The sequence below is a fragment of the Lichenostomus cassidix genome, chromosome 1Ab, assembly GCF_008360975.1.
Source record: "Lichenostomus cassidix isolate B80296 chromosome 1Ab, HeHo_3.0, whole genome shotgun sequence".
Lineage (NCBI taxonomy): Eukaryota > Metazoa > Chordata > Aves > Passeriformes > Meliphagidae > Lichenostomus > Lichenostomus cassidix.
The window spans coordinates 1,105,210-1,118,446 of NC_139481.1; the positions used below are offsets into that span (position 1 = coordinate 1,105,210).

Here is a 13,237-nt window from a genome sequence, read left to right on the forward strand (position 1 = left end):
GGGCGGGGGTACAGGTCGGGAAGCAGCCTGACTCCGCACACGCACCGTGCCCGTGCCGCATCACCCCACGGCCGCCGGGCGGGGAGACTGCCTGCCGCCTCCGCCGCTCATTGGCTGCAGTGCGGCCCTTTGAGCAGGGCGGTAACGCTGATTGGCTGCGGTGCGGCCCTTTGAGCAGGGCGGTAACGCTGATTGGCTGCGGTGCGGCCCCTCGCGCAGGGTGGGAGTTCTGATTGGCTACGGCGCGGGGCGGGCGTGTCCCGGGGCGGGGCGGGATTGCCTGGGGCGGAGCGGGAGCGCTGATTGGCTGCGGCTCGGCCACTCGCGCCGGGTGGGGGCGCTGATTGGCTGCGGGCGGGGGGCGTGTCCCGGGGCGGGGCGGAGCGGAGCGGAGTGTCCCTGCGCGGAGCGGCACTGTCCCTGCGCGGAGCGGATTGTCCCTGCGCGGAGCGGCACTGTCCGGTACATCCCGGCGGCCATGGCGGGCTACGTGCGGATCGGCGCCTCCGCCAGCGCGCCCCTGCTGGGGCTGGGCACATGGAAGGTAACGCGCGCACCGCACCGGCCGGGCCCGGGGAAGGGAGGGGAAGGCACGCTGAGACATGTCCTGCATTTGTTCCTTTAGTCCCCGCCGGGGAAGGTGACAGCGGCGGTGATGGCTGCCATCGATGCTGGCTATCGCCACTTCGACTGCGCCTATGTGTACCAGAACGAGAAGGAGGTTGGGGAAGGGATCCAGCAGAAAATCAAGGAAGGGGCTGTGAAGCGAGAGGATCTCTTCGTCGTCAGTAAGGTATGGCTCAGAGGGTCACGGGTTATGGACAAACTGGCTTTACCTGCGATGGTTTTACAGCAGGGACCTAAAGCAGTTCAATGCTGTAGCACTGGAGAAGCCTGTAATGTAGATGAGATCATTGCTGATGCTCTTTGCACGTTTCCTGCACTGCCACTGTCCATGCTGCACTGTGTCATGGCCATGCCATCCCACACCTCACCGCACCTGAGAGCACTGGGCTGGCCTCACTGCACAGCTCATCCCAAAATCCAGGCAGCGCTCCGTCCTGTGCAGCACAGCACCCCAGAGCTCTGACCCAGGAGGTCACAGTGTGCTCATTTTTTGTCCCCAGCTGTGGTGCACCTTTCATGAGAAGCCTCTGGTGAAGACAGCCTGCCAGAAGACTCTTGCAGACCTGAAGCTGGATTACCTGGACCTGTACCTTGTCCACTGGCCTTTCGGGTTCAAGGTACAGCAGCAGCAGTGCCCTTGGCTCTGTATCTTGTAGTTTTTAATGAGCTGTGTTGCTTACAGCCCAACAGTTGCTCTGGCTGACAAAGACAATTCCATGCCTGTTGTCTGTGCCAGCACTGCTCTGGTGCTCAGTTTGACCCTGGCCATGTGGCTCAGGCTCTTGCTCTGTGCCCTGAGACTGTTTGCTTGCTCCCTTGGTCCTGGCAATGACAGGGCAGCTCTCCCTTTTCCAAGCATGAGACAGGCTGCTTTCCCTTTCTGCTGCAAATCCAGTGTGTGTTCATCTCAAAATAACCCCTTGTGGGAAGGAGGGCTGCACTTGCTGCCTCTCTGAGATTTTCCTTTGTGTTTTACAGAATCAGAGAGCAAAAGAAAGCATTTCTGTTTTCCATTTCTCTCTTTAACCACCAATGCAGTACAGATTGAGCAGCCCTTGCATGTAGGCACCTTAGTGTTGTTCACTGAAACAATGATTTAAGAGGTGAAATTCCTGTGGGACAGTTTAGGCCCTGAAGATCAGTGGAGTTGATGTCTCAGTTTGGATATTTCTATTGCCTTCCTATCCTCCTGCAGTCTGATTCTTCCCCATTCTACCTGTTGCCTTTGAGATACTATTTTCTTCATGCTTTATTTTAACTTCATATTAACAGAGCCATGAAAATGAAACTGTCTCGTGGTGACAGCAGCAAACAGCTGCTAAACACAGTTCAGTCTTGGCATCTTTTCATAACTTGTACACAAAGGCTCTTCTAATTGTCCTAGTGGTGGTTGCTTTACAGTGAGCGTTGTCATGGAGCAACTTGTGGTTTTAGGTGAATTTCTCAAGAGATTTTCTAGCATTTTCTTTGTCACTGACAGGCAGGAGAGGACCTGTTCCCTGTGGATGACAAAGGCATGGCTATCCCCAGCAACACAGATCTTCTACAGACGTGGGAGGTAAGTTCTTCTCAAGAAGAGAGTCACATCTGCCCTCAAGCAGTAATGTTGGCTTCAGCAGTTGCAGAATGGTTCATGCATGCATGCAGAATTAGTTGGAAAGAATTCACAAAAGTACATGGTAGCTTTAAGAAATGTGCTTCCCATGAAGAAGAACAAGGCATGCCAGGAAGAATATGTTCAGTCATGTCTTGCCCACTGCATGCTGACCTGGCTGCACTTCTCTCAGGCCATGGAAGAGCTGGTGGATGCTGGTCTGGTGAAAGCCATTGGAATCTCCAACTTCAACCGTGAGCAGATTGAAAGAATCTTGAACAAGCCAGGACTGAAGCACAAGCCTGCAAATAACCAGGTGAGCTGCAAAGTGACTGCAGGGGAATACTTTTCAAGGATTATAAAGTTCTTATTACAGTTGAATGAGGAAGTAGAAAAAGGGAGAACAAAGTAGACACGGCATGTACTTTAAATCCCTCTCTTTGGATAATCCTTCATGCAAACAGAACCAGAATATTTCCTTTTTGTCTCATCTTGTTGAACCACTAACTCTGGAGTATTTTCCTAGGAACCATTCTCTCTGGAGGCATGAAGAATCCAGATATGAGAAATCATTCTGATATAATGATTGACTTTTAAAAAGCCTCTCAGAACAAAATCCAAAAAGCACATAAAGACTCAATATAAAAGCTGGTGCCCTATAGAATTACAGTCTTGTATTGTCACACAAGCCACCTGCAGGGTTGGGTGAAGGCAACCTGTAATTAGGAAATTAGGATTCAGAAAAACCTCTGGAGCAAGGGAAAAACTACAGTAGTTCTACAGCTCTCACTCTCTGCTTCTGTGTTGGCAGGTTGAGTGTCATCCATACCTTACCCAGGAGAAGCTGATCAACTACTGCCACTCCAAAGGGATCACTGTGACAGCTTACTGTCCCCTTGGACGTCCTGATGGGTAATTTCCAAGTGGGGTAGTGTGACTTAAGTCTGAAATGTTCAGACTAATAGAGTAGTGGTGCAGATATTTTTTTAATATTTAATTATTTTAATTTTTTTTCCATTTTTTTTAATTGATGGGCTGTGTAGAATCTTTCTGAAGTGATTCTTTGCTGTTTCATCTTTTTCTCCCCCACTTTGTCTAGTTCCAGGCCAGAGGCACCTTCCCTTCTGGATGACCCCAAGATCAAAGCGATGGCAGCCAAGCACAACAAAACCCCAGCACAGGTGGGTCAGTGCCACACTGTGGGTGACCCTGCCTGTCACTCAGCCACTGAGGAAACTATATCTGAAGAGAGGGAACAGCCCCATGGTGTTACCTGTGAACAGTGCTGCTTCTTTGTGGTCTCAACAAGCAACACAGGTTGTTCATCCTGTGGCCTACAAGATATGCTATGACTATGGCCAGCAGTCAAGAAAATGTTCTTGACCCATCTTCAATTGTGACTTCCCCTCTCAAGTATTCTTGCAGAGAATGAAAGCTTTGCACAGACTGCTAAAATTCTGGGTGCAGAGAAAAGGAATGGACTGGCCCAAAACTGGATGGGAAAGGAGGCTTTCCACGGAGGCTTCCACTCACTTCCCTCTTTGCTCTCCAGGCAATGCTAGCTGGACTGCAGGGACAGGGATTTGAAATGCAGCTCTGCAGCAGTGGGTACAGCTTAGGGATAACAGCTGTGCTTCCTCCAGAGCAGGAGGAATTAATCAGTTCTCTGTCCTTGCAGATTCTCCTTCGCTTCCAGGTCCAGAGAAATGTGATTGCTGTTCCCAAGTCTGTCACCCCCCAGCGCATTGTGGAGAACTTCCAGGTGAGGGATGAGCAGAGATCAGCTGTCCTTCAGGGCTGGCTTGGCTTCTCCCTGCAGAGCAAGCAGTGATCTTCTCTCAGCCTTGCCATGTTCTCCTGCAGCAGAGCACTGGGCTCTTCCTCTCTGTCTGGAAGTTAGGGCTACAGTGAAAACTGCAGCTGAAGAATAGGCAGAGCTCCTGGAAGCAGTGTGCTGATAACCTTACCAGGAGCTCTACATGATGGCTTCTGTTCTTCTGTTTCTTCCCTCTGCCAGTAGAGTCTGGAAAATCCAAAGATATTTCTTTTCCTTCCCCTGTTTCATGAAGCCATCGCTTGTAACCAGCATCCTTTCTCATTCTTCTTTTGTTTTTTCATCTTGTGAATCTTGCTTCTGGTTTGATTTGTTCTAAGAAGTGATTTCCAGCTGGTTTTCTCTTTTTAGGTGTTTGACTTTGAACTGACTAAGGAGGAGATGGCAACCCTTCTCAGCTTAAACAGGAACTGGAGGATCTGTGAAATGGTGACGTAAGTGACAGTTGGTTTGCTTCCATGTCTTACATTTACAAAAACCTTTTTTCTGATCTCACAGGAACTTTTACATCTGTTTAAATCAGATATATTTTGAAATCTGAAATAATTTGGGGGATTAAGCATCTTTTGTTATACTTTATTGACTAAAAGATAAGTCATGCTGTGTATTCACTGTAAATCCATTCTCCAGGAAACTTTGTATGCCTGGAATTCCAAAATGAGGGTTTCAGTTGGTAACTTTGGCTGTGTCCATAGGGGAGAAATTAAGTAGTTATAAATAACTTATGGTAACTATGGTCCTTATGCTATTCCTATACTATTAAGTCTCTTAAATTTCACTCTGCAGTTACTCAGTTCAGAGCCTCTCTTGAAGGCTGCTCTGTACACCCACTGCTCTATATAGCAATTATTTTAGCCTTGACTAATCTTTCCTCTGATTTCCTCCAGGTGCAAAAACCACAAGGAGTACCCTTTCAATGCAGAATACTGAAGATGGTTTTTCCTGCCTCCAGAGTCCAGTGAGCTTCTACCATTGCCTCCAGTTGTGCACGATGTAGTTTACACACTGTATCTCTCCTGCCAGCAAAGGCACAGGATATGTGTTCAGTGACTTTGGGCTTTTTTCTGTGGTGGAAGGAAATAGTACAATTGCTCTGAAGAACAAAGTATGGGCCATGATAGTTCTCATTCCATGAGTGTCTCTGCATGGCTGAAATAGCAAAGGAGAAAACAGAAGAATGAGCTAACAACTGATTTTATCTTCTGTCTTGCATCAACACCGTGTAATGCTGCAGGGTTGAAAATACGTGAGTGCAGGAGAAAGATCCATCCTGAAACTACATCATTGCTGCCTGAAGACAACAATTAACTTCTAGAGCACAGCCCAAAGCTTTCTGGGAAAGAAGAATAAACGAGAGAAGTGTCCAGACCTACAGATGCAAACCAACTCCTACTGGGCCTTATTTCAATCACATTTTTTTACAGGCTGAAGCTGGACAGAGATTAGTGTTCAATTTCAGTCTTAAACAAAATAAAAATGTTTTGATTACTGCTGATTTGGAAGTTCTATTCTGATGCTAAAATCAACAAGCCAAGAAACTTGCATCAACAATGTCACTGGAAATAAACATCCCTGTTCAGTTTTAAATGATGTCACAAGAGCATCAAGATCTTGTCTTGATCAAAAGTTGAATAATTTGGTACGAGAAGCATTGCCAGAGCAATGCTGACAAGAACATTTGAGCATGACAAACCTTAGTATGGACTGTGGGTCAACAAGCAACAGGAGACCAACATCTGAACCTGCTGGAAAACGAAATTGGGATCAGTGTGGACTACAGTGGCTGCCAGGCTGTGCTGACATTGACCTAGCTTTACAAGCCTCAATAAAACAGACTGTGGGGAAACATGACTACACCCATGAGATATCCCAGATGATGGGGACACGAGGTGTAGGAGCATGTGTTAGTGCTGAGCCACTGCCCAGAGCCTCACACAGCTCATTTTAATTTATGAGGAGCACACACTGTGCTACGTTGTGAGTATTTCCAGATACCATTCTCCTGTTGCTTTATCATCCATAGTTCATACATACCAAGAGTCCATAGTACTGTCCCTGACAGGCTCTTCCTCTATTGATGCACTTTGTCAACCCAGTTTAGCAATATCACATTGTCTGGGTCTTCCAATGCAAAAAGAGCTTGGCCTTTTTATGTGATTAAAAATAAAGCTTTTGTTCTCAAATGAGGTGTGAACAAAACGTGTGGTTTTGGCTTGAGTGTACTGATTATAAGAGACAGGACAATGAACCTCAGATACACTACAGCAAATGCAAACCTGCCCAAAATGATTTTTAAAAGACAGACATCCCTCACTCAAGAAACCATTGGGGAAAATCAAGCCCTGACTTTGACAGGCCACAGAGAAAGCAGTGTAAAAATCTGATCGATTCTGGCAGTTCCTACAATGAGACCTTCTACAGCTGGAGTCAAAGCACTGTGTTGAGCATGCAGGAAATACAAAGGAGAGCAGAAGCAAACTGGTGCTTTATCTGCCTTGTAAAAGCAAATCACAGGCATGACTCAGCATTTGATTTTGAAAAAAAAAACCTGTGAGGTGCATATTCTATTGATCTCGCTGTCCCCTAAACCAAACCCCGACAGTGAGCATGCTCAGAGCTGATTTACACAGAAGGAATCCATGAAAAAAAAGTAAAAGGCAAACACTGTGTTACATAACTATTTTGTGATGTTGACTGAAACGTCACGTCCTGCTGAGGATGGCTGATAGTGCTGACAAAATACAGGAGGAGGATTACAAACTAGTGTCTGCTCTCAGGTAAGCAGGGCAAAAAAAGCTACAAAGCAGCTGGACATCAGCTGTGGGAAAAGCATACAGAGAAAAGTGTACCATTATACTCCCAACTGATGCCCAGCAGATGTCGTGGGTGCATTTGGCCAGGGTCAAACCACGACGTGAATAAATGCTCCAAGCACGAGCTTGCAGCAAAATTTCTCAGGTGGCCTCACCGTAACATCTATTATTCCTCTGCAACATTCAAAAAACATTAAAAGAAACCTCTGCCAACACTAAAAACAACATTCTTTAAAATCACTTTCTAATTTACTCGTCCAAAGGAGGTCACTTCTCCTCTCCTATTGTCGCAAGCATCGTCCCGCCTTGGTAGGGAGCAGCAGCGCGGTGTCCCGGGGCTGTCGCTGTGGCTGTCGCTGTGGCTGTCGCTGTCCCGGGCGGGCCCGGCGGGGCGGGCACAGCCCCGCCGCTATTAAAGGCTGGGCGGGCGGTGCCAGCGGGCAGCATTCCCGGCTGCAGCCATGGCCACCTCCGTGCAGCTCAGCAGCGGCGCCAGGATGCCCCTCGTGGGGCTGGGCACATGGAAGGTAAGGGCTGCGGTCCGAGAGGCTGGGCAGGGAGCGGGGACAGCTGGCCTCGGGGACACATCCCTGCCGCTATGCCCGACATCCCGCCCGGGACACTCTCTCCCTCCGGCCGTCTCTGGAGCCCCGCGCTGCTTTTAAAGCCACTTTCCCCAGCGTGTCCCAGGGGGAGATATTCTCCTCCTCCTTCCGCAAGGGACAAGTGACCCTTGGGTCTCGGTGACACGTCCCCGCCGCTATCCCCGACATCCCGCCCGGGACACTCTCTGGCTCCGGCGGTCTCCGGAACCCCGCGCTGCTTTTAAAGCCACTTTCCCCCTGTCCCTGCTGTCCCTCTCCTTCCGCAAGGGAGAGGTGACCCTTGGGTCTCCCCGGTCCGCCCGTTCCCGCCAGGGATGCTCAGATCCTACCCCTGCAATCCCGACCGGGCTCTCAAAGCTGCAGCAGCCACCCTGTCCCTGTCCCTTCCCGTGCCACTGCACTGGAGCACTGCCCTGCGGCCTCAGTGCTGAGTAACTAATCCTGGGCGAGGTCACCAGGAATCATCTGCTAACAAGACATGGCTTCAGAAGACAATTCATGCGTTTCAAGCAAGTTCTGACAAAGAGGTTTGCGCTGCTGTTACGATGACTACAAAATCATTGATCTAGACAATGCCAAAAAACAAACATTGCTGGATTGGTAGGAACAAGATATGCCAACATTTCTTTGTGCATGGCTCTTCCATGGCCTTTCAGGGTATAGAAACACATAGAAATGCCCATCTCTGAAGGAAGCAGCTGACATAAACTTCCAATTACAGGTGGGGTGTACCCCAGGATGAGCTGGGCTAGATCACAGCACAGCACTCCAAAGTGATGTGGATGACTCAGGTGTAGACCACTGCCCTCCCCACAGAACTAAAATTCTCCCAGCTGGGCAGTTTGATTGTTTCTCTTCTTTGACACATCACTGGGAAGCGAGGAGTGCTGGCAAGAGGGCAAGAGGCACTGCAGAGTCCTCTGGCACAAAATTTGGTTCCCTTGGTCCATCTCTGGCGAGCTGCTCTGGTGTTTGACGGCTCTGCTCTACATGGCTGTTGGCTGAGCCTGCATGGGACTGGAGCTATGGATAAATGGTTGGCTTCAAACCCAGCAGCCTGCATTTGAAAGATGAAGAGAGCTTTAAGAACACGGCATGGAAAAAATCTGCTTAAAACCCCATAGTATGTGTTTCTTTAGTGGCTAGATAACTAGGAAATGGTCTGTATGCTTTGATTTGGGATCTTAACCTTCTTTTTGCAGTCTGCAGCTGGGCAAGTAAAAGCTGCAGTGATGGCTGCCATCGATGCTGGCTATCGGCACTTTGACTGTGCCTACGTGTACCAGAATGAGACTGAAATTGGGGAAGGGATCCAGCAGAAAATCCAGGAAGGGGTTGTGAAAAGAGAAGACCTCTTCATCGTCAGTAAGGTAAGGTAACCTAGGATCCAGGGGAAAGCCTGCTTTGTGACAAGATGTGCAGAGAGGGAAATTCAGAGCAGTGGGGAAAGGCTGTGTTCTACAGTGTGGAGTAATTAGGAGAATAGTTCAGGCCCATACTGATAGAAACTTCTTTTTGTCCTGTATTTTGTTATTTGTGACCCACATTATCCATTTCCATGGGATTGCTTAAAATAGGCATTAAGCAGAAATGGTCCCAGAAAGCATGCTAGTTTTTTGTCCTTCTTCAGGAAAGAGATTTAACCCAGGAAGTCACAGACTGCCTTGTTTTTGTCTCCAGCTGTGGTCCACATTTCACGAGAAGCCTCTGGTGAAGGGAGCCTGCCAGAAGACTCTTGCTGACCTGAAATTGGATTACCTGGATCTGTACCTCATGCACTGGCCTCTTGGTTTCAAGGTACAGTAGCAGCAGTGCCCTTGGTTTTCACTCCAGGGAGAGCTCCTCAGCACTGCCAGGAGCACTGGCAGCACCACTGCTGCTCCAGAAGAGCCCATGCCTGTTGTGCCAGCCCTGCTCTGGTGCTGCCCATCCTGCTTTCCTCTGCCCACATCAGCCAGGCCTCTGATCTCTGCCCCAGACGCTGCCTGCACAGCGTCCTCTGCCCTCTTGATAGCAGGGAGGCAGAGCCAGCACTCAGATTGACTCATGCTGCTTAACTCTTGGCTAAATCACCCTTTCCTGCTTTGGGGGAAGGAAGGCTGTACTTTGCTGCCTGACAGAAGTTCTTTCCTCTGCATGTTACAGAATCACAGAACAAGAAAATGTTTCTGTCTTCCATTTCTTTCTTTAATCACTTAACACAGCACAGACTGAGCTGACTTTTGCTGTAGGAGCCTTAAAGTTGTTCCACAGACCCTGGATTTCAAAAGGTGAGACTTTCTGACATCCCTGTCAGAAGTGCATGAGATACATCTCATACTTCATGTGCTTCAAAGGAGCTGATGTCTCAGTCTGTGTGTAGTCTTGGCTTTCTCTTTCTGCTGCACACAGGTCATGACTTCCATCCTATCTGTTGTTTTTGAGTTTGTCAGCTGTGTGTCACACTTGCAAAGCTGTCATGGCTAGTTTTATGTGAAGAAAGACCTCGAGTCTTTATAAATAAATAAATAAATAAATTTTTTTTTTTTTAAAAACCCATCAGTTTTGTCTTGAAGGAATAATAGACGAGTACAGGAAGTTTGTTTGTTCCACAAGTGGTGGTACCTGTTTATCTGTATGTGTTTTAGTGAGTCACCACTTAGCTGGATCCAGGACATACACCTGTCCCTCCTACTAGGAATAGTTGCTGGCAAAATGCCATAAACCTGAAAGAATGATGTACACAAATATTAGTGTTTTCTGTACTAGTAGTTCAAGCTATCATGGTCTTCAGTTGTCTTGGTATTAACTTGCCAATAAAAAGAATGCTTCAATCATTTTCTGTCTCACTGACAGGCAGGAGAGGAGCTGTTTCCTGCAGATGACAAAGGCATGGCTATCCCCAGCAACACGGATTTTCTAGATACATGGGAGGTAAGTTCAGCCACAGTGGGAAATCATGTTTTCTGTACTGGCAGTCTTTTCCATGCTTTCATTACCTTCAGCAGTCACAAAGTTAGGTATTTATTGAACTGCATACAACGTAGCTTTTCAAAACATATATGCTCAGTCAAGCTGACAGTCTTGTTAGAGGAGCTGCAGACTGCTTGATCATAACAGAAACAGAACTGTCCTCACCACTGTTCTTAAACTGCTCAAATACACTCTGCTGAAATAAATTATGTTGTGATCCTGCCCACAGCCTGTACCATAACCCTCTGGTGCTGGCTTAAGGAAACATTCTTGATTATCATTATTTCCCATGTGAACATAACTTAAGAAAGGAGCTTCCTTAAGAAAGGAGCATCTCAAGAAAGGAGCCCTTGGGTTTGGGTGAGATGGAAGACATCTAATGATGGCACAAATACACAAATACATCAGTGTGCACTTTCCCCCAGGAGACAATCTCTGCAGCTCCAAACAGTTGTCTTTCCTTGCTCATGAAGGGAAACAAAGCCACACCAGGAAGAATTCCTTCTGGGCCTGTCTTGTATACTGGATGCTGACTGTGCTCCTCTTTCTGTCAGGCCATGGAAGAGCTGGTGGACTGTGGACTGGTAAAAGCCATTGGTGTCTCCAATTTTAACCATGAGCAGATTGAAAGAATCTTAAACAAGCCAGGACTGAAGCACAAGCCTGCAAATGTCCAGGTGAGATGCAAAGTGACTGCAGGTGTCTGGTTTTCTGGGATTATAAATATCTGATTACATGCTAAAAGGAAAAAAAAAAATGCAAATCTGTCCAAAACTATAGCTATCTATGGAATCCATTCACACACATTCATGAGAAAGGAGCTTTCATGTCTAGAACAGACAAGGGGGGAGAACAGAGCAGATGCAGCATGTCCTTCTAATCCCACTCCACATAACTGCTGAACCTACAAGGCATTGGGATTTTCAATATTTGCTAAGCTACTGCAAAGAAATCTGAGAAGCACCTCAGAACATACCTTCTCAGGGCCAAAGAACCCAGAGATGAGCCCCACGAAATGCTCTTTCCCCAGAGCAAAGACCCAGAGGTACAAAAAATCTCACTGGAGAAGTAGATGCTGCAGAAAACTAAAGCTGAATAATACCATGCAAAGGCTGGCAGATGAGGACAAATACCAGCCTTTAAGTGCATTAGGAGATAATCCCTGGAGTGAGTTACAGCTGTATTCTATCCATCTCTGTACTCTTGTGTTGGCAGATCGAATGTAATCCATACCTTACCCAGGAGAAGCTGGTGAACTACTGCCAATCCAAAGGGATCACTGTGACAGCATACAGCCCCCTTGGCTCTCCTGACAGGCCTTGGTAAGATTGCTTTGCAGTTGGTGAAGGAGCTGCCATGGATAGCCCTTGGAGTACTGAGACAGTAAGTGAATTATTAGCCATTATCTCAAAACAGATTTCTGGTGCTCTCTCTCCTCTGTGTAGGGCTAAGCCAGAGGATCCTTCCCTTCTGGATGACCCCAAGATCAAGGAAATTGCAGCCAAGCACAACAAATCCACAGCCCAGGTACAGAGATGCCAGACTGTGGGTATTCCTTCCAGCAGCACAGGACAGCTCATGACAATGCAGAGGACAGGCTGGCTCTGCATCCCCAGTCACCTCTGGTGAGAGGCAGCAGGGCAGCCTGTTTTCTGTGTGGCCTGCAATGCACACTCCCAAGTGTGCTCTGACTGTCATCATGAAACATCTTCTTGACCCATCTTCAAATGCTGTAATGCTTCAGTCTTCTTCTCAAGTCCTCTTGCAGAGAACGAAATCTTGATACAAGTCTGGGTGAGCAGGAAGACTTGAGTGGCCCAAAACTGAAGGGAAAGCCTTTCACGTGAGGCTGTACCACTTCCCTCTTTGCTCTCCAGGCAGGGCAACCAGGGCTGCAGGGACAGGGATGGTTTCAAACAGGGATAACAGCTGTTGAACAGCCTCTGCTTCCTCCAGAGCAGGAGGAACGATTCAGTTCTCTGTTCTTGCAGGTTCTCCTTCGATTCCAGATCCAGAGAAATGTGGTTGTGATTCCCAAGTCTGTCACCCCCCAGCGCATTGCAGACAACTTCAAGGTGAGGGATCAGGAGTGAGCTGGCTGCTGCTCTTCAGGGCTGGCTTGGCTTCTGATCACCTCCCCTCCCACTGTTCTTTAATTTTGCCTGCAGTCTGGGGTGCGTTCAAAGAGGTGATTTCCAGCTGTTTCTCTTGTTAGGTGTTTGACTTCAAACTGACTAAAGAGGAGATGGCAACTATTTTCAGCTTTAACAGAAACTGGAGAGTCTATACAATGAGCATGTAAGTGGTAGCATTCAGTATTTGGTTTTTTCAAACCCTAAATTATGAATACTATATACACAGAGGTTTTACATACAAATACCTCCTAGAATGCCAAGAGCCTGCATGATGAAGTAATTTGGATGTTTGGAGTGTACAAAAACCACACACTAGAGAGGCAAACAAATCTGGAACAAACCTATCCTACAATGATATAGTTCAGATCCCACACTGGTGCTTCTCTAAGCGCTGCAAGAGCTTGATAAATTAGAAAAAGAATTATGGCTAAAATGAAGTCTTCTGTTTCCTTCAGGGGCAAAACTCACAAGGACTACCCGTTCAATGCAGAATACTGAAGATGGTCATATCCTGCCCTCCTTGAGATCTTGGTCTGATATTCTTCATATTGGTTTATCTGGCTTTCTTATTGCATCTCCTCTCCTGCAGCCAGTGGATTCACAGCACATATATTCAGTGATTATCTTTTGTTTGTTCTTTTTGAAAGATACAGTAAAATTGTTCCAAAAGAATAAAA

At 47.4% G+C, this 13,237-nt stretch overlaps 2 protein-coding genes across 2 annotated transcripts; both read left to right on the plus strand.

Annotated features, from left to right (window-relative positions):
• Window positions 1–421: 421 nt before the first annotated feature.
• LOC146442715 (aldo-keto reductase family 1 member B1-like) lies at window positions 422–5,550 on the plus strand. Its single transcript, XM_085049283.1, has 10 exons — window positions 422–544; window positions 626–793; window positions 1,128–1,244; window positions 2,108–2,185; window positions 2,415–2,537; window positions 3,033–3,133; window positions 3,321–3,402; window positions 3,900–3,983; window positions 4,407–4,489; window positions 4,943–5,550. Exons 1-10 carry the CDS (start codon window positions 479–481, stop codon window positions 4,983–4,985), a joined length of 945 nt encoding a protein of 314 aa, XP_084905409.1. The 5' UTR covers window positions 422–478; the 3' UTR covers window positions 4,986–5,550.
• Window positions 5,551–7,266: 1,716 nt separating this feature from the next.
• Window positions 7,267–13,237, plus strand: LOC146442716 (aldo-keto reductase family 1 member B1-like). The gene is made up of 10 exons (XM_085049282.1): window positions 7,267–7,395; window positions 8,676–8,843; window positions 9,154–9,270; window positions 10,309–10,386; window positions 10,980–11,102; window positions 11,641–11,747; window positions 11,871–11,952; window positions 12,417–12,500; window positions 12,641–12,723; window positions 13,016–13,237. Exons 1-10 carry the CDS (start codon window positions 7,330–7,332, stop codon window positions 13,056–13,058), a joined length of 951 nt encoding a protein of 316 aa, XP_084905408.1. The 5' UTR covers window positions 7,267–7,329; the 3' UTR covers window positions 13,059–13,237.